Here is a 21,788-nt window from a genome sequence, read left to right as displayed (position 1 = left end):
TGAGGCTGTGTGAAGCATGTGATCTGCAAACTCCAGTGCAGTATCAGCAGACAGTCTAGGTTTTTCTGACCAGGTCTGTACCGTTCCAGTACTCTCATAGCAGAACTTACGAAAAATCGTAGTCGAAATGACTAGCTGCCGGATTATACTCGAGATGTAGGGATTACGAAGCAAATGGTGGGTAAGTATTCAGCTGTCTTGTTTCTTATAATTTGATCTATATCTTATTTCAAAGTAAGGGTTTCAGAAACAGAGAAGAGGACTGAGTGCTTCTAAAAGATATTACAAATGTAAGTTACCCCAAACAAAAGACATAAAAACGTACCGGTACCTTATCTACAAGAGTAATAACGATTAAAAAAAAAACCAACTAATTTTAAAAAGATTGTTTTAGCTAAATAATTTAAGCTAAATCCTTCTTATGGGAAGAAAATATATTTCTAAACTTACTTTCTCTACGGCCCACCTCTGTATACCAACTAACTGCAAGACTACTCCAACAAATACACAAATGAAGGCTACGGTGAAACAAAATGCCGCACCTACAAAACAACAAATAAACAATCATTGACTAACACCATGTTCTAAAACAACATACAGTTTCAGACCAAAAAAAAATGTTCATTTTCTATAAGTTTAATAGGTTATCTACGACTAACATTGTTTCCTACAATGATTGATGATACAATTTAAAGCGATAAATTAAAAAAAAAAGCTCTGGTAAAAACAGTAAAGAAAATCACGTAAAATATTTCTATGTATAATAGCCACCGTTAAAGTCGCCGTTATCCGTTAAGGTGTTAACGGACTGACTCCATTAACGAATTCGGCGGAGATAATCGCTCCAGCTATCTATTGCCCTGAAAATAGTTCATAAATTCCCTTCGGTTCAGGAGTTATCGTTTGGAGTAACGGACAGACGTTTTAACATTTCAATATGGTAAGTCCCTCAATATGGTAAGCAGAAATATGGACATGGTAAAAAAATAGTGTCAAATAATTAGAAATGTTTGGTATGACTTGTGTGAAATAGAGGAAAGTAAATGATGTAAAAGAAAAGGAATTACGGAGTTTTATGAATAGTAAAGGAAAGGAGGATATGAATAGTAAAGGAATGTTCAAGACAATTATCATGCCTCTTCGTGAACGGACTTCAAAATACAGTATTTTTTACAGTAGACGGAGGACTTTACATGTTTTTCAATATATGTATACAACCATTGGCGGATCCAAGGGAGGGGATATAGCCCGCCCTTGACGCTCAGGTATACACTGGATAAAATGGGCTTCAATCCTGCTTTACACTGGATAAAGCGGCAAATTATGGTTTAGCCCCTCCCTTGATCATATCCTGGATCCGCCACTGTATACAACAATGGTTTTATTTTAAAGAAAATTCATGAAAACCAGAAACCTTGTACTTTCAAAACATACAGTACATAACTATTATCCTTTTGACGTTCTAACGTTTGAAAAATAAAATTTTCCTGTTAACTTTTTGGGAAAGAAAAAAAATAATACGATATTGTATTGTACTGGTATTGACAATAAATAATACAAAAATAATTTATGCAAATATATTTAAAATTGAATATATTTTCTACTGTTTATTAGAAAATTATCAGAATCGGAATCCTTGTGAAGAAGAAGTTCCAAAATCTGATCAGTAGTTGCTTCGTTCTATTTGCTTGGTTCTAGTAAAAGTTGCTTGGTTCTATTTTCAACAGAATAAAACGTGATTGCAACATGTGGTCAAGTAAGCTTTCTCTGTGCAAAAGAATGTGCTCCGTGTTATCTGGCACCTCAAATTTTGAGCGAATTGGTGCCAATATTTCCAGAAAACATATGTTGTGAATATGTCCCTTAGTTTATTCACAATAGAAAATCTAAAACAAAGATTATTCTTGTAAAGAAATTGTACTTTGAAAGGAAGAAATTTCTGTATGTAAGATGAATACATACTTCTGTAAGATGAATATTATTGTAGTTTCTTCATATCCAAGTAGCTAAATTTCACGTGGTTTCGAGTTCAATCCAGGCAAGGAAAGCTTCACTTGTGTACAAAAACGCTAATGGTTAGTATCCCACTTCAACTAGTATGTGTCATCTTTTATATAGCCTTGAGCAGACAAGTAATACTAAACTCGAATTAACCAGGCAGCCAACCAAGAGCATTACAATGAATTAATTGTATTAGAGAGTTTTTTTAACGCCAAAAGAAAGAAGGTATTTCAAGGAAATACAGTGCATGAAAACTTCAACTTAACAACGGGTATCGTATCAATGATGGCAAAAACTTATAGTGATAGAATAGTGAATTTCACAATTGCTGCAGGTCACCGAACATAATTGTAGAGAACATACCATTCGCATGAATACTTCTTTTATGTAATATAATAACGTTGTTTTAGTAACCACCATGGATGTTTTATATAATGATAAAGGAATAATATTTCATTTATCATTCTATCATGTAACACTTGAAACATTAGAATTAATCTTGATTAACCTGATCAGCTTTGGTGCACACGTCAATACATCTAGAGTAGGTAAACATGCAACCGGACAGTATATTCAACATACTGTGCATAGATATTGCTCAGTATTCGTCGTTTAATTTAAAATATCAACATACAAACACAAAACTTAATTTAATTTCGAAATGAAATGAAATGTAATTTCTAGTATAACGTCCCACGACTATACACATAGGCTAAGGGACACGGTGATGATAATGAATGCAACAATTGAATTTAGAAGGTGGAATGAAACAGATGAGCCCAGAGAAAATGCACGCACACCGTGTTTGTTCAATAAAATTTAATTTCAAGAAGTTACAAGTACGACACGATGAGAACATTCATTTTCACCAAAAAGTTGTGTACAATCCATTTTATAATAGTAATATATTCTTTGCTCTTTTGTTTTTCTCGTCCTCTATGGGAGTGCGTCTACTTTGCCCACCTGATGATCTTATCAAACCTCCGGTTACTTACATGTCGCTGGTTATACTATAAGTCTAGAGAAAGCATAAATTCGAACACCAGTCATTTTTTGGATCCTTTAAAAATCTAAAATTGAAACCTATGGTTGTAAAGTGCTTGTAATAATAATTAACTCTATGGCCAATGAAATCCGAAGGTTCAATGCCGCATTCACAGAAACAATTCATTGACTTCTGTCCTTAACCACTTGGTTCAAGCTCCTACTTTGTATTCCTATTTCTGTGAGATCCATAGTAATATTGTCCCCCCACCTGCGCGTAGGTTTTCTAATGTTCATTTAAATGAATTTGTATTGTGTATTTTACAGTGTGTTTCTTGTTTACGCACGTTTCTCCTTGTCTAAGCTAAGAGAAAAAGTAAAAATTGTGACTCTATTAGTTATGAATTCACTGTTGCTGAACCCATTTCAAATAGAAACAATCAATAATGAAATATTAGTTTTTTTTTTTTTTTTTTTTTTTTTTTTTTTTTTTTTTTTTTGTAAGGAAAGTATCCAGGATCTGTATTTAAAGATTTCATATCAATATTCGTCATCTCGGATTCAGAAATTTAGGAAAAAAGATAATAAACTGACTGCCGCGCCTCGAGAAATTGAAGCGAGAACGGTAACATTTCATTACTCAGAAGCAGAATATGAAGTACAATTCAAGTGCAACTATAAGTCTTGAGGCCGGGCGTATCTTGTATATACATTTTCGTTCATTTTATTTGCTTAAATTTTATCACTAGCACATTGCTTCTTAAAAATTACCAGGCTTCTGGTTAAAAAGTACGAGTTAGTACCACTGGTAGGCTCGTTTTTATTGAACGTGCTTCGGAAGGCAGAGTGTTACGTTGTTCAAATAGTGAAGCAAAACTCGTATGTAACTACGGAAATTTGAAGATGACTCACGTTGATGAAAATCTGCCTCCATGTTGGAACCTTTTGACATTCAAAGAATTGTATAGGACTATTGTCATAAATTATGTCGGAAAAATCGTCGGAAAAAATCAACGCATGAACTTCAATTTCTTAAGCAAAGTAAAATTGGTTTGAAAGGTAAGTTAGGATAATGAATGATTAAGAAGTTTCGCAGTGAATAATTTTCCAAGCACAAGATTTTTTAACTGATTTCTAGCTTTAAGTGTTGTAAGTGAAACAAGCTATATTTCTGTTACAGTTGTCTAATTTGCTTCTATTGTGTGTTCCTAGAATACACGTCCTGCATGACTTGAATTAAAATTGAAGTGTTATCTTCTTAGTGTGACGAATTCCTGTTGTAAAGCAATCTTACTTTCATTGCATGCGCAAATGACAAATCGTAATGAGAAACGTATACAGCGTGTGGATAATCCCAGGAATGCGAAAAGTCGCAGAAGAAGGCCGCTAAAACTGAAGGAAATTATTGTATATCTTTAAGTGACACAAATAAGATAATACACACAGAAGATGACACGTGGTATAATGCAGGTTTGCTACCTCAAGTATAGAACATTTTTAACGTTCCACCAGGCACGTAGCCAAGGGGGTGGGTCCGGGGGGTCCGGACCCCCCCTTCGAAACCAGAAATAAAAAATTGAGGAAGAACGAAACAAAAAGAAACAAGAAATAGGAAGAATCAGCGTTAAAAATAAATATAAAATATAAAGATAAAAATATAAAGATAAAATATAAAGATAAAAAAGCAAAAAATAAAAATAATTTTTCGTCATCGCATCCTTGCAGTATCAAACATGTTATTTTAGGAAAGGTTTTCTACTGCTCCTTTAAGTTGTCATTTGGAACAGATAGTAATTGACGGAATAATAAAACAAAAAAGTTATGTGGAAAGCAAGTCCTGTTAATATTTGATTCAACAGAGAAAGGAACGCAGATATTATAAAATATTTTACAAGACATATTGGATACGTACTTTTTTTAAATAGTTGAGATCATAATGAAAGGAAAATTGTTTTATTTGGATGAACAAAAGAAGGAACGTAGATATCGTAATTTTTAAAAAAAATATTTTTTAAAATATTCTTTTATTCGAGATTTCTTCATAGTTTGTTAGTAAAATACTTACCAACATGCATGGGCGCCGATCCTGGGGAGCCGAGGGGGCCCGTCCTCCCAAAGGTCATGTGGGCCCCCTTGTTGTATATATGAATATATAATATATTGACATAATTTGAATGCAATTTGTCTTAAAATTCTCATATATGCCTTCTGCATCTGAATGGACACCCCCAAATTTACGGAGAAATCGGCGCCCTTACTAACATGTCATAATTTTAAAGTCTTAACATACCAATATATGTTGCTAGTAAAATATTTAAATTGATCAGGCCCCTGGTGTGATAACCACAATATTTCATATCATACTCCCCCCCCCTCACGAAATCCTGACTAAACGAACCAATATATGTTACTAGTAAATTAGTTTAGAATAGTCGAACTCTGGTGTGATAACCATAGTATTTCATGTCTCGGACCCCCCCCCCCTATTACGAAATCCTGGCTACGTGCCTGTTTCCACCTGTATGTCCTTCAGGCTAAAGGATGGATGATTAATGGAAGTGAGTGATCATAAAATAATTGATTGATTGAGAGTGAGGAAGGAAACCCAAGGGCACGATAATGTACACAACACACGTGGCCTGGGATCGAAATACGGACCGCTTGCACCAGAACTGAGAGTTCTACCACCATTCGTCCCATATAAACTATTTTTACTGTTTCAAATTTCATAGTCCATATAAGCTAATGCTAACTCTGACCCGTCACTACGCGTAGCAACGCAATAGCATGAAGAAAAAGTACCGAACTAGAGCTTTAACGTTTAAGAACTAGATAAAAATCAATTTTCGAAAACCTCTTCACAAACATTCTTTGGTTTCGTTGAGTCTTCTGCGATAAAATCTTCAGATTTCTTCATGACTTGTCCTCGAGAGCGCGACGTACAACTGAAAGTGTCCAATGGAATAAAATCGGAAATTTTGATAATTTTAAAAGACAAGAGAAACATTTAAAAGTGCTTCAATTGACGACAGCTTAATACGAACGATAACCGCTAAAAGCCATGGTGTTTACAGTACCAATCGTTTAAAACTGATGAAATCTAAAGATTTTGTGAAATTAAAAGAATCGTAATACAGCGAGGGAATAGTGAGAGAGAAACATGAACATGGCTTTTTAAGTATAACTAAAAGCATAAGAACAATGATGCTAGAATGGCAGCCTACGAGCATATTTTATTCAGTCCGAGAATTAAAAAAATGAAAAACGTATTATTTTTTTCATAAACTCCGTGCATAACAGCAAGAGTGTAGCTGGCCATAGTAATAAACCTTATCTGAATTAAGATTTTGACTTTCTGAACTCTCAAAATGTACTCTTTAGCCTTTTGGTTACCAAGCATATTCTGCAAAGTAAAGCTGTTTGTTCCGATCCGATTTTTTTTAAACGGAAAAATTCAGCTTTTATATAGCTACGTTCAAGTATTCGAAGCGATCCTAAATGAGTTGGACACATGAAACAAGCAGCAGCAGACGCAGAACACAGATTCAAAAATGTATGTCTTACCCATATTCAACGAGCAGTCACTTCAGAGGAAAGGAAAACGATCATCAAGTATGGTTCTTATTTCGTCCTGGCCCAACAGCGCATCAAAACTGGTCATTACTAGTATAGAGTAAGTTTAACTTTTTAAATGAATAATTTATGTTCCGTTTTCTTGAACCAGTCTTTTTGTTGGACTACGTTATGCCATTCTATACTATTGAATACATTCCATATGATGATGATGATTATTATTATTATTATTATTATTATTATTATTATTATTATTATTATTATTATTATTATTATTATACAGTAGTTTCGAGAGCTACATATAGCGTAGTTAGACCAAAACTAACAATTTACTCAGTATGATGTGCTTATTCCGTAAAAAATACGAAAAATCGATTTAGGGGCGGTTCAAAACTTTTGTGGACCCTTATTCATAGAATTCAATATATTTCATTCTATCAAACATTTTCTTGTACGCCCCATATTTTGAAAATTACATGCAGCGTAGTCAAACCAAAACAAGCAATTTACTCAGTATGATGTGCTTGTTCCGTAAAAAATATGAAAACTCGATTTAGGGGCCGTTAAAAATTTTTGTGGCCCCTGATGCAAAAAAAAAAAAAAAAAAAATCCAACATATTTCATTCAATCAACAATTTTCATGTACGTCTCTTATCTCAAGAACTAGATATAGTGTAGTCAAACCCAAACTATCACTTAACTCAGTATGATATGCTTATTCCGTAAAAAAAAAAAAAAAAAAAAAAAGTATGAAAACTCGATTTAGTGCCGTTCAAAAATTTTGTGGTCCCTGATCCAAAAACTAATTATTGGCCAAGTCCGCAATCTTTTGATGTATTTTTTTGGACCATTCCCAAAATTCTTGTTAAATATTTTCACTTTGACGGTAGAACCTAAGGAAGGGAGAGGGGAGATTAATATATAAAAATAAATAGTACTTAACTCTTAAACCACTCAATCGATCTCGATCAAATTTTCAATGTACATGACATTTGGACCTGGAATAATTTTTATCATGCCGTGCCCCGCAACATGGGGAGGGGAGAGCGATAGATAAAAATCACCGAAAATGGGCAATATCAAACAGCGTTTCAGTAATAGTAAAAACGGAACATATTACAGTACTATTTTTTCTTAATTTAACCCAGTGAAATCGGGGTGCGTCTTAAATTCGAGGACGTCTTAAATTAGTGTCCTGCGCTTGCTCAGGACGTGCGGGTTTACTAGTAAATGTTTAATTAATAATCTGACAATATAACACAATTCATTTGTGCTAAAAAAAAAAAATGTTCGAGGGGTAGAGTATGGTTGGGGATAAGTTTTTCTCGGGCAGTTTCCTTAAAAACGACATATGCGATTTTTTTTTCATATTTCATAAATAAATATTTCTTAACTAACATATCAATACAGTATAACTTATTTGTGCTGAAAAAAATTACAAGAGATAATTTATTCTTAATGGCAAGTTTTTTCTGACGATTTCTCAAGAACGAGTCATGCTATTTTGTTCATAGTTCATAAATACATATTTCATTCATAATTCTATAATATTGTGTAAATTATCCTTACGAGAAAAATCACAAGGGGTAGTTTACCATGGGGATGTTTTTAGGCTACTTTCTCAAAACAGACACGGGCGATTTTGGTCATATTTCATAAATATACAGGGTGTTTCAAAACAACATCGACAACGTTCGGGAGGTCATTCCTGACACCGAGATAAGACAAAAAGTATAGACCAATCTGGGTGCACAAATGCTTCCTTTTGGAGTTATAGGCTACCGAAAACATGAAAAAATGGAATTTAAAGGTCCATAGCTCCAAAACTATAGGACCTACCGCAGTTTGGTCAACACTTCGCTTAGGAACTAGTATGTTCCCTACCCAAACATCCAAGTTTCAGAATCCTGCGGTACTTCCACAACAATTTTTATAGAGATAATTGGTGAGTACTTCAGGTTATATGCCCGTAACCAAATTCACTCTGTAAAAAAATGTTGCGTGAGTATCTTAGGATTCTGGAACATGTATGTTTGGATAGCGCACATATTAGTTCCTAAATGAAGTGTTGACCCGTCTACGGTATGTCCCATAGTTTTGTAGCTATGGACCTTTAAATTTCATTTTTTTTTTCATGTTTTCGGCAGCCTATAACTCTGAAAGGAAGAATTTGTGCAGCCAGGTTGGTCTATACTTTTTCTTATCTTGGTGTCAGGAATCACCTCCCAAACGTTGTCGGCATTGTTTTGAAACACCCTATATATTTCGTTAATACTCTTATAATGTTTAAATCAGTTCTATGAGAATTCCCACAAGAGGTAGTCTACTCATATCTTTTTTTTTTTTTTTTCAATTTTGAAAAATACCAGTCATACGATTTTATTATTATTTTTAAACAAATATTTAATTAATAACCCTAACATATGGCGCAAACCATTTCTTATGGAAAAATTTACAAGAAGTAAATTACTTTTGGGGATGAGTTTTCTTTGATTGCAGTTTTCCGAAAACACAAAATAATTTTGTTAGTATTTCACATGAAAACGTTTTATAATTAACTGTAGCACATGATTTAGGATTAAGAAATTGGAGCGAGAAAGTTTAGTACGGTGGTCCGTACCTTTTATTCTGAGTATTGTTTTTCCAAAGTTTTAAATGTGAGCTGTCACATATTAGTAACTGTAGATACAAAACAAGTTTTCTCTACAAACCATCTTTTCTTTCTGAAAAAGAAAATACGCCCTTGAAAATTTTACTTGCATTGTTTGATTCATAGAAAAATACAACTACTTTGTCTTGTTGAAATTCTCGGACAAGAAACCACATCGGAAAAAAATAACGATGTTAACTTTAAAACATTAGCTTGTTACACTTACGTTTAAAAATTTTAGGTTGTTTGCATTATCCTATATGATTAGTTATCCAGTAACATGTTCCTTTTGTTATGTAGTCAGTGTTTCTTTCAGAAACAATGTTCCGGGAGGCGCACTTAGTATTCCGGGGGGGGGGCTTTTTTTATTAGACCTATATTATAGACATATTATTTTAGTCTCCTCCAGAGGAACACTCTCAGAACTCCGGGGGCCAGTACCCCCCCCCCAAAAAAAGCAGGTCTGAAAGAAACACTGTATGTAGTTCTAAAAACTGCAATATGCTACAAGGTATCCTTAGTCCACTGGAATAACTAATTCACATGTGATTTTATATTTGTCAGCCTACTCTACCAATGCAGTGGAGTCATGCTAATCCGAACTAATTGGGACCGAACCCTGTTCGGATTACACGGAATAACAGTAAAATCGCTGTTTGAAGCGGGTGAACGGGTTTATTGTCTTGTAATACATAGCGTATAGTACCTATTTCAAAACATTTTCCTGTCTACAGTATATGTAGTGTACTGGAAAAATGTTAAAAATGTTGGAAAGACTTGATGCCTTTATTTTTCCACATAGTGTACGTGCAATAGTTACAAATCTTTCCGTTTAGGGGTATTATTATCTTTGTGTAGTTAGCTCTGCAACGGTCGGCAATTTGTCAGCTGTTGTCGTCCTTTTAGTTATTAATTTCATAAAACTGCGTATTTTCGCCACAAAAGAATAAAATTTTCCTACCGGACCTGTTCCGATACTCCACTGTACTTGTACGGTTATCGACAAAAGAAAATAGCATAAACAACTGTATACACATGTTACGTTGTTTTATCACGGATTGTGAATAATATATGTGTCTTAGAACATTGTGATTGTTCCATTAATTGCAATCACTTACTTTGATTTAATTCATGAACGTTGGATAAATTTGCAAAAAGACTTTAATAAATTTGTTGGTAGTGAGTGGTTTCTAGTCTCGTTAAAAGAAATAATAAATTGGCCGGACCGTGGTCTCGAACTACTGCCATAGTAGTATGATATGTTCGTTTTATTTGAGTCCTACCTCCTACGTGGACTTAAGTGCAGGTAAAATCATATTATTTTTCAATCTGAGAACCAGGAGCGTCGTTTGGGGCTGCAGGGAGTCAATACTTCTCCTGACATACAATCAATAGGATAATGTGTACTAATGAAAAATGTCAATTTTTTTATATCACAAAGTTCATTCCCCCAAGCAAAACCTGAAATGATGTTACAGCCAATTCACTAGTGTGGACCAAACTAAATAAATAACTCTGTAACGTACTCACCTAATAACAAAGTTGGTTTCCTCCACATAGGCATTATGTGTATCTTTTTGAAGTCCTCTTTAAAATATAGTGATAAACAGAATGAAAGATATTTATTAATTTCTCCAATTATATTCCTATCGTTAGAAAGTGATTGATTTTCGTTAGACACTAATCTGTACGTAATATTGGACTATTACAACGAAATCAGTTCATAAACTCAATCTACAATCAGCTATTTGACAGCACACCTATATATATTTCTCATATTATATAATATACAGAGATCAAACATTCACGGAATGGTAAAAGGATAAACACGTTCTATAGTCTCACTTAAACCTATGAGCTGTTCGTTGCAATACCGTCTGCTTTCTTAGCACAATAATTCAATGATAGTTAACTGAAAGTAGTTCTTGATAATAAATGACAAGTAATGTAGGTGGGAGTAAAGTTGTTAAAATTCTTGAATGAACATAACTGATATAACTTGAAAACAAACCTTGAACACGAACTAGTTCAGAAAGTCATTTTCTGACGACAGGCAGAAATTGTTATAAAATGTTGTTAACTTTCTAAAACAAATTTTCTCAAGACAACGGACAACTAGTATTTCGTTCGGCAAACACTTTTTCAAAAATGAACTCCGGGATGGATCTATCTATCTATATGTATGTATCTATCTATGTATATGTAGTGTTATAAGTGAAAAAATGTCTTTTTCACTTATCTTCAGAATAAACTTAGCAGGCAACTTGGATTATTCAACATGATAAGACGGAACTAACCTCTGTAACGAATTCGACACTTCTATAATATTGCATTTAAAACTTCGTAGCTAAGCGGTTAGCGTACGTGCCTTTGGCGTGGGAGACACAGGTTCGACTCCTGGTGGGAGCTCATGTAGTTCAGATCCCCGTCAAACGGAGATCTACGTCTCATATAGCCTCGCTATTAAAACGGATGCTAAACTAATTTCAGCTAACGTGGGATCCGAACCACAAGAGCTTCCGTCGAGAATCGAACCCAGGTTTTTCATGCCAAACCACATCAATAAATTGGTGTGTCGTGCAGTCCTATAGAGTGTGTTGGGAAAGTTCTTAATTCAAAAATCAAGAAACATTTAATAATTTATTAAAAACAATTTTGAAATAGACTATACCAATCAATGCCTCCAGCGGCACCACCAATGGTCATTACTAGCGCATATTTGCATCTTCTTTTTCTGATATTATATCGATATGCTTACATGGTTAATGTTTGTTCTAGCTGTCTAGGGTCTAAAAGCGAAGTTTTATTCTGCATATAAGTGTATAATTCCATACTTTGATGATAGTGTATATTGAAGACGTTATCATATAAATGCATATTTGGGGGAAATGACTAGTGTAGTGTGTTTACTTGACTGAAGATTTTCAGATTTAAAAAGTAATTTTTAGTCTTCTGACAATGGTTGGAAAACTCAAGAAATGAAAATAACTTATCGGTTTAACCATAAGTGAGGAGTTTCTAAGAATACGCAAACGAAGCCAAAGGGAAGGTTTTTTCTCCTAGATTTCTCTCTTTCGGAGTGAATGAATCAGTGCATTGCAGGAATACTTAAATCTCATCTATCATCCTTCATAATTGTTTAAAACCTTGTGTTGTGTTGTAGTATTGCTAGATAAGAATACCGAAAGAGAAAAGCTCGAGAAGTTCCAGTCTAAGACAATGGATTAAAGCACTGCTATTCAACCGGGGTACGCGAAGATGTTTCTGGGAGTACGTAATTCTAAAATAAGCATATTTCCAGTATTTGTTAAATGATTATAGTTAGAGAAAATTTCTTCTTTCCGATGGACGATTTTCGAAATGGCGTCAAGCGAGTCTAATCTTTCCAAGTAATCAGTTAACATTTATTGCATATAGTCTCACGATCAGATTTTTTTTCACACGCATGAATCCATTTTTTACACCTTTGTAAATCATCCCACAACTTTGGAAAGCATCATTCATCATCCCTGTAAATAGTATTTTGATTAGCACACTGATTGTCCTTTTGCTGGGTCTGTTTGTCCCCCTTTTTAATCACCAGAACATGTGTATTAAGTTTAATAAGTTCATTTCGACTTAATTTTTTAAAACAGCTTCAGAGGTACACAATTGGATGGCGAACAGTGTCAAGGAGTACGCGAGGAAAAAAGGTTAAATAGCACTGCACTAAAGAATAGTCTGGAATGGAAAGACGAATGGAGAGACTGTGATCTGCGAAGTATGTAGCGAAGTAAGTATACTTTTAGTTTATTTGATATTAGATTTAAAAAAAAAAATAATAATTCTTCAACGAAAACAATTTCTCTTTTGCATTTTGAGTAATCAAACGTATAATTTGTCAGTAATTGTAAAAATTGTTATAAATTCCATGTAACGTACACAGGAAAAGGGAGTTTTTTTTTTTTTAAATCGACAATTGGGATTAGAAACAAAAATACTATGTTTATACTGTTTTCAGTGAATGAATCAATTAACGAACTACTAAATGTAGGAGAAGCTTAATAAAATTTCGGGTATACACATATATCAGCCTCTAGCTACGGCTAAAGGCTCGTACTAAAACAGGATTGCTATAAATTTTGTACACTCGTTAAAATACGAAGGAACTGAACCAGAACCCCTCACAATAGAGGTTGGTACTCTACCACTATGCCCTCAGTTTTGATTAAAAGATTAGTTGTGAGTTAAAGTCTCTTTCTAGCACCAGACAGGATCTATTGCTGAAAGTTTGTTCTGCCACTTTTAACCGAGGCAAGCACTCCGACAAGGAATTGATCCGACAGTACGCTTACAGAAAGCTTGTGCATTGGCTACCTGACCACGAAGGGACTGCTAAAACAAGAATATAAGGTGAATATTGACGTCCCCCCTGCTTCCGAATTATCTCATCCTCCCCTGTATTAGTGGAATTAGTTCCAGAAGCGACAGTCCTATTAGCGACAGGAACTGTTATCTGTCCTATGAGCGACCGATTCATTTACATTGAGATGATGGAAGATGATATTATTCCATCTTGTGAAATATGTTTGCCTCTGGCGTTATTAGCGCCCGAACAACCTTGGTATGAAATATGTACGTGCCAGTGATACTGTTCGTCAAATATATTTTTCCTCTACACTGTGAGTGCAAATAAAACATTTTAATTTTGAGTTAGATTTGACATAAAACATATCAAATAACTTAACGAGACAACAGGGATATTTACATGAAAAGTATATTCCTATGTAATTATTCAAAATCCAGTTGTAATATCGACTTTCTTCAAAAGCTCTGCTTTATGTACTTAATTTGATTCAAATCTAATTACTCACTAAGCACAGTAATATATTTTATTTTGAAAAAGTTAAACATGTAAGAGTTTCGCTAACTATCTACTTTTTAGACTTCCTAAGACTCTAGTAATAAAATGAAAAAAAAAGTCGATGATAAAAGACAGCTTTTGAGATCTCTTACATCTGATTGGCTATTCTCAGCCAATCCCACCAATTACAATGCAATTTACTCTAAACCATCCAAAATATAAACAAACTCTTTAAACTACCTTCCCCCCTATTGTAAGTTACTAAAACGTAAACTAATTGCTTAATTTGCTTTCCTCCCTTGTTTTGACTAATACATAAAAGCTTGTTGTGTACTAATCTGAAATAATCCCTTATAACTAGACGAACTGTTAAGTCCTGCGAGAGATTTGTAACTTGTGTAATAATTTCTTCGAATACACCGTGTTTTTTAGATTTCTTTGATATCCTCAAATGGTGAACAACTTTTTTCCATGGGCGCCCGGTGGGAAGGCAGGGGTCGCCCCCTGGCTCACAAAAATGTATACGTAATATAACAAACCACGTATATTAAATACCAGATATACCAGACGTGATACAGCAACCATGAAAATACCCCTCCCTAGAAAATTTTCTTCGGGCGCCCCTACCTCTTTCTGATTTCTTTCTTATGCCATAAACATATTCAATCTAAACTTATGCTCCGTATCATTTTAACATAATTTTTTTAATTATATTAGAATCATAGACAAAGGGGGAACTACTCTAAATATTTACTTAGTTTTCCCCTTGATGTATTCATAGAAATTAATTCAAAATATAATATTAGGAAAAACGTATAAAAGACTGTTAATGTAATGAGAGCATTTTTACGTATTAAATTCAGGTAGAGCGAAATTTTTCATAGTATATTTTGTTAGGTTCTAAATCACATTAGCGTGAAACAAGTTAAAGAAGAGAGAACCTTATCTTCTTCCATTATCTTAGTACGAACGAATCGGTGACTCATAGGGCAGTTAACAGATCGAATCGGTCGCACATAGGACAGTTAACAGTTCCTGTCGCTAATAGGACTGTCGCAAGTGGGAAGACACCGTATTAGTGTTCTGACTAGGGGAATGACACACATGTTATAAATTTATTTGTGTGACTCATATGTCACACAAGATTTGTTTTTTAATCAGAGTAAGAATCATTGGTCTTTAATCTTACTTTCACAATGCAGATAATTGATTCCTCCCATGACTGTTAAGGATTCTTTATAAATATCGTATTTACTTGATTGTAAGCCGACTTTTTTTTAGAAACTTTTTTCTTAGTTCAAGAAATGCCTCTCGTTAAAAAGTAGATCCTAGTTTGAATCAAGAAAGAAAGGTAAATTTTATATTGTTCATGTCTGGCTTTAGCAGATATTTTAAGTCTTCACATCAAGATAACTGAATTTCTTTAGATAAAAACTACATTACTTCAGTACAATTCATTAGCTTTTAGTGCCTCTCCTTTGTATGCTCCATGAATAAATCTCAATTCTCTTTCTATTTTCGTGTTTGACTCCGGGGATCGGCTTATAATCGAGTAAATACGATACATTTGTTTATTCCGATTGGTGACGTTACTGTTTGATTGCCCGCTAGCGTTGCTTTTTATTTTACTAACTTTTCACGCAGATTAATATTATTTCCCTTGTACATTTTCAGGTACTAAACTGTTTCGATCTACAAGAATCTAAATGCATACAAGAAGCAAGGAATGCATGCGGCGCTCTGATAATATTCAGTTAGATCTAGCCTTTATTAGTGCTCGTTTTCGGTCACTACCCAAGAAGAACAAGGTCAGGGGCTATCGATATCACTGGAGCTCTTTGATAGTGTTGTAAAACAAACTTTACCAGGGAAAGTTGGATAAACTTTTGAAAAAAAGCAAACATGAGTAATAGTAAGAAACCCAGGACTGAAAATTTTGTAGAATGTAAGTGGAGTACTAAGTAGTGTATCAACTCAAGGTTTTGAAGAACACTCTGTTGATGAAATAGCATCACTAAAATTCTGTTCAGCTACAACTTGTGACACTGAAAGATTGTTTTCCAGTTATTAAAACATACTTCCAGACAAAAGCAAAATTCTTCTCCCAGAAAATATTGAAAAACACATTGTAATTTATTGTAACCGTAAACGATCAAATGTGCAGAAGTAAAATGTACTGTGTGCAGCATATTTGAAGCGCTGAAGAAAATATGCATTTCGTTATTTATTTGGTTGGCTTATATGTTTCCTTTAATGCATATTTCATAATTTTTAGTGCATATCCTAAAGCTTTTTTGTGTATATTTGCATGCATATTTAGGTAAGTTCTAGTGTATACCGATCCACCCTCTAGTCATTACTATATACAGTTTTTACTTTACGGAAACTTATAAACTGGTAAGATTATAATGTATACCAAATGTATCTTGGTTTTAAATGGAGTAAATAAATACAAATACAAATACAAATACAAAAGAACCAAATATCCTAAGTATGTCATGCATGATGTAGTGGATGCTCAGAAAAGTGTGTCGCCATGAAAAAAGGTTTGGAAACACTGCGCTACAGGATATCGTGAAAGATAGAGTTGTGTAAACCATGGCTGCATTAGTTGTTAGTCGCCACGCTAATCCAAGTTCCGCGTACTTTAAACAAAATGTCCCTTCTTACAAGGCTAACTTGTTCTATACGTACGCGGAATTGTGGGAATGACTCTACTTATGCTTTCCTTTATTTTAATTCCCTGTTACGAAAACAAAGAAGAGGAAGAAAGAAAGAAAGAGAGAGAGAGAGAGTTCAATTCCTTTGAAGTTACACAACGTTCTTTTAACTATACGCCAACCAACACATAGAATAACGGACAACTTACCACATTAAAGGTAGAAGAATATTGTGAATAGAATTAGCCAAGTAACTTTAAAAATCGCATGGAATATAAAATGCAGGATACCAGAGAAATTTGAAGCTCAGTATATTTTACATGATACATTTTCGTTCAAGTTTTCACTTCAGTGAAGGGTTTGAACTAATCACAGAAATAATGCACTTAAATAAGTCCGGGGGAAATTCATTAATAACTTTAAATGAAGCACTTCTTACTCCACGTAAAATGAAATTTCTTCAACTTGTTTATTCAATCTGTTCAGAACAAAGGAACAGACTAACCCCGCTTAGGGACTTCTTATAGGAATAAGGAAAATAAAAATAATACACAAAAATACACTCATTTAATAATATTACACTACAGTTGTCATTTTCAATTACATACGTCTTCTTTAAATATTTGTAATAAATAAATAAAGAAATAAAGTAAACGTACATAATATTAAAAAAAAAAACTGACTTAAGGCTATTCTAATGGAGTGTCCCTTCGTGCCCAAATAGCTAAGGCACGTAATCCTGGAATCGATTAGCGATATGTATCTTTGTCCTGGATACAAAACGCATTAACGAAGATACGGAGAATGGAGCCCAGGTCTATAAGGTAAGAATTTGGATGTATTGCTGTCCCTCAAGTATTACCCAGCTTTATGATTATTATTATTAAATTAGGGATTCACATTGTTAAGCTCATCACGGTTAAACTTCAGTGTAAGAACTCAGTTTCTATTTGAAACTGTAAAACAAGAATAAACATTGTATACAATGATGTAAGCTACACTCGATATTAGAACTAATTGGCTATGGTTAGCTATACCTCAAATGATGTGAAACGAGTACACAGGGTGTTGCATAAATGTGTCATAATATATTGGGAACATATTTCTCACATTAAAATAAGAAAATAAAACAAGTTCATATGGACCTATGCTTAAAAGTGAATAGTTTCGGCAGCCTGTAACTCCGAAACTATCCACTTTTAAGCACAAGTTCATACGAACTTTTTTTTCTTATTTTGGTATGAAGAATCTGTTCTTAATATATTGTGACACATTTTTGTAACACCCTATATAATATATCAGTGTTGTAGAAAGTGGCATTGTTTTACAGCTGGCTACACAAAATCATAGAATTGCGTTATAAATGAAAAATTACATCGTAAAATGCGTTGCATTTATAATCATTAATTTATTACCGAAATGAGCTACTTTCTTTCCTCATACAACTTTTTCTTCATAACGGAAGGGTTTTCAGGATTTTCTTCTGATCTCATACATTTGTGATAAAAGAAAACCTGACTTTTCTTTTAGGTTCCTTTTTAGTTCCCAATAATACATACGATACATACCAATAGGGATGCGCACGAGTCGAAGCATGTCTCGAATCTCGACTCAAATTCGAGTCGAGACCCACTTTGTAAAATTCGAGACGAGTCGGGACAAGCGTATGTCTCGACTCGAATTTTCGAGTCGAGACTGCTCGTAAAAATCTCGACTCGACTCGACTGTCTCGAAAATCTTTCTATAATTTTTAATATTATTTTGAAGAAAGTATTCATTCAGAAACAGCCTTGAAAACAATTCCAGCATTTATTATTTCTGCAAGCAGTGTCGGACTTGCAAAACGTGATTAGTGACAAAATCATATTTTCTTTATTGAATAAATTTGTAGTACAAAACAGATGGTAAAAAAAAAAGTTACAAAAATACTGAGACAATCAAACGTAATCGTGAAGTTACTTCAGTTACTTTGCAGATTTTTACACAGTTCTTCACTTCATGAGGCAATCAAATCAATTACCTTTTCCTTGTCTACATTCTGGAACAAATCTTTTTCTGTAAACATAAAAAGTAAAGGAGACAAATGGTCTTGATTTATAGTAGATTTTAGTCTAGTTTCAACAGTTTTTAAATCAGAAAATGCCCTCTCACATGTGAATTGAGTACATGGGAGAGTAAGAACACATTTGAAACCAGTGTACAAATTACTAAAGAAATCAATCCATTTTCCAGAGGACAGCCTGGAGGGGGGAAGTGGGTAGTATATATGAACGGTGTACGCATGAGACAAAAGGAAAAGCGAATTAGCGCAAGGGGCCGTTACGGACTAGAGGCGGCCTTTGCTAAGTACGAAGTTTTACTGGCTCACGAGGCGGTACTGATATAAGTAGGAGGGGGGGGGGGCGAGAAGACTTCTTCGGAAAGACGAACTCTTTTGGTAGGAAGAATCAAGAAAGCATTTGCGATCGCGAAAATCGACCAAGGCCTACAGGTTCTGCGCCTCGTGATCCTTGTGGGGCCCCTCGGCCCTTGGTGATCGCAAAGTAGCCAAAGTGGCCAGTCCGGCATGTCTGCAATTTAATCAGAGTGCTGAAAATTTCCTAATTTAAATTTATTTAATATACACCGATCAGCCTGAACATTATGTCCACCTACCTACTATCGATATAAACCGGTCCAGGCGATAGCAGCGTCACCTGTCGAGGAATGCATTCTAGTCAGATACACGTATGGTGCATGTAGTATCAGTGAGAGTGCTGGCCGTGTGTAGAATGGGAAAGGCGTGCGATCTATCTGACCGAGGGCAGGTTGTAATGGCCCGGAGACTCGGCACGAGAATTTCGAAAACTGCAGGACTTGTCGGGTGCTCGAGGAGTGCTGACAAGTGGCGAAACCAAGGGAAAACGACATCCAAACGTCGAGGGGTTGGGCGCTCCCCACCTCATTACAGATGTCGGACGTCGTAGACTGGGCAGATTAGTAAAACAGGACAGGCAGCGAACTGTGGCGGAACTAACATCAGACTTTAATGCTGGGCAAAGTACAAGTGTGTCTGAACACACAGTGCATCGAACACCCGTAACGATGGGTCTCCGCAGCCGACGACTCATCCATGTGCGAATGTTAACACCACGACATTGGCAACTACGACTGAAATGAACACGTGACCATCGCCACTGGACATTGGCGCAGTGGCAGAGCGTTGCATTATCTGATGAATCCCGTTACCTTCTTCATCGTGACGATGGAAGGATGCGACTTCGTCGTGCTCCAAGGAAACGGCTCCTTAACACCTGTACTGCGGGACGGAGATAAGCTGGCGGCGGCTTAATTATGCTCTGGGGAACATTCACGTGAGCATCCGTGTGTCTAGTGGAGCTCGAGCATAGCGCCTTGACGGCCGAGGCGTATCGCACACTGCTTGCAGACTACGTACACCCACCCCTTCATGATGACCATGTTTCCCAACAGTAGTGGCATTTTTCGACAAGATAATGCACCATGTCATAAGGCCAGGAGAGTGATGGAGTGGTTCGAGAAACACAGGCGCAAGTTCCAAGTGGTGTGTTGTCCTCCCAACTCGCCATATCTGAACTCAATCGAACACATCTGGGATGTGATTGAACGTGAAGTTATAGTGCATCACCCCGGAATTTGCGGGAATTATGTGACCTGTGTGTGCACATGTGGTGCCAACTCTCTTCAACGACCTACCAAGGATCATTGCGTCCATACCAAGACGCGTCGCCGTTGTTATCCATGCCAAAGGTGGACATACTGACAATTAGGTAAGTAGCCATAATGTTCTGGCTGATGCGTGCATATATTTTAACTCGTATATTTTGTCTCGACTCGAATTTCGAGACGTCTCGTCTCGAATTCGAGTCGAGTTGAGACACGAGTTGAGACAGAAACATATTTTCGAGTCGAGACAACATTTTCTCGAGATGAGTCGAGACAAGCTTAGATCTCGACTCATGCGCATCCCTACATACCAATTCACTATGGACTAGACACCATACTGCTGGAGAGCTGCTAGCAGAATTGAACATGTGCATTTCGACATTTTATGGCATATGTAGATACATCGCCCCAATGGGCTTTCGCAGCCTGGAGGGGAAGTGAAATGTAAAAATAATTGAACATAACATATATTAGTGTCGAATCCATAGCTTTCGGTGTTCATAAGTTGATTGGAAACAGTTTCGATGGCCTTTAATTTACAAATTTACAAGGTAGTTTTGCGTTACAATGTATACTGCAAAAACACTGAAAATTTAAGGTTGCTTGGGACACCATTTAACCAATTTGGCTAATTTTTCATTGGTTGCTTTGATCTAATATAGAACCATTTGGAGGGAATCACTATAAAGAAATTAAAGAAACACAAATCTCCAGATGTAGACGAAATTCCGGCTGAGTTAATTTTGTGGAGGGGGAAAATTGTGGAACAAAATACAAAAACTCATTCTTATCTGGAACAAGGAGGAATTGCCACAAGAGTGGAAAGAATCAATCACTGTTTCAATTCACAAGAAAGGCGGCAAAACTGACTGTAATAATTATCGAGGCATTTCCCTTCTGTCAATATCCTATAAAATCCTCTCGAAAATTCTATTAGCAAGATTGACCTCATACGCACATGAAATTATTGGAGATTATCAGTGTCGATTTAGGCGAAATCGATCAATATCGATTAGATATTTATCATTTGACAAATACTCGAAAAGAAATGGGAATACAATACCTGGATACATCAATTATTTATTGATTTTTCAGAGACCTACGACTTGGTTAGATTATACAACATTCTTACAGAATTTGGAATACCGAAAAAGTTAGCTAGATTAATTAAGATGTGTTTAAATGAATCAAAAAGTAAAGTCCGAGTAGGAAAAAATCTTGTCCACGAACTTTCATATCGACTGAAAGCAGGAAATTCGTGTTATTATTCAGTTTAAAATCTTTTTGTTGTCGCAAATTCTGTCGAGAAATTTGAAGCTTAAAGTATATACAACGATAATCATGCCTGTTGTGTTCTACGGTTGCGAAGCATAGTCGCTTACTCTGAGGGAAG

General features: G+C 35.3%; 1 protein-coding gene across 1 annotated transcript in view; it reads right to left on the bottom strand.

Moving 5' to 3' along the window:
- LOC145662025 (lysosome membrane protein 2-like) overlaps positions 1 to 21,788 on the bottom strand; it is a 104,031-nt gene that overhangs the window by 49,558 nt on the left and 32,685 nt on the right. Inside the window, exon 2 of the mRNA XM_081727360.1 lies at positions 451 to 542. Within this exon, the coding sequence (XP_081583486.1) occupies positions 451 to 542 (92 nt within the window). The remainder of the gene's footprint in view (positions 1 to 450; positions 543 to 21,788) is intronic.

This window comes from Thermobia domestica, chromosome 10, assembly GCF_964235325.1.
Source record: "Thermobia domestica chromosome 10, izTheDome1.hap1.1, whole genome shotgun sequence".
NCBI classification, from domain to species: domain Eukaryota; kingdom Metazoa; phylum Arthropoda; class Insecta; order Zygentoma; family Lepismatidae; genus Thermobia; species Thermobia domestica.
Note: the sequence above shows the minus strand (reverse complement) of the source record. Positions and strands in the feature narration are given on the sequence as shown.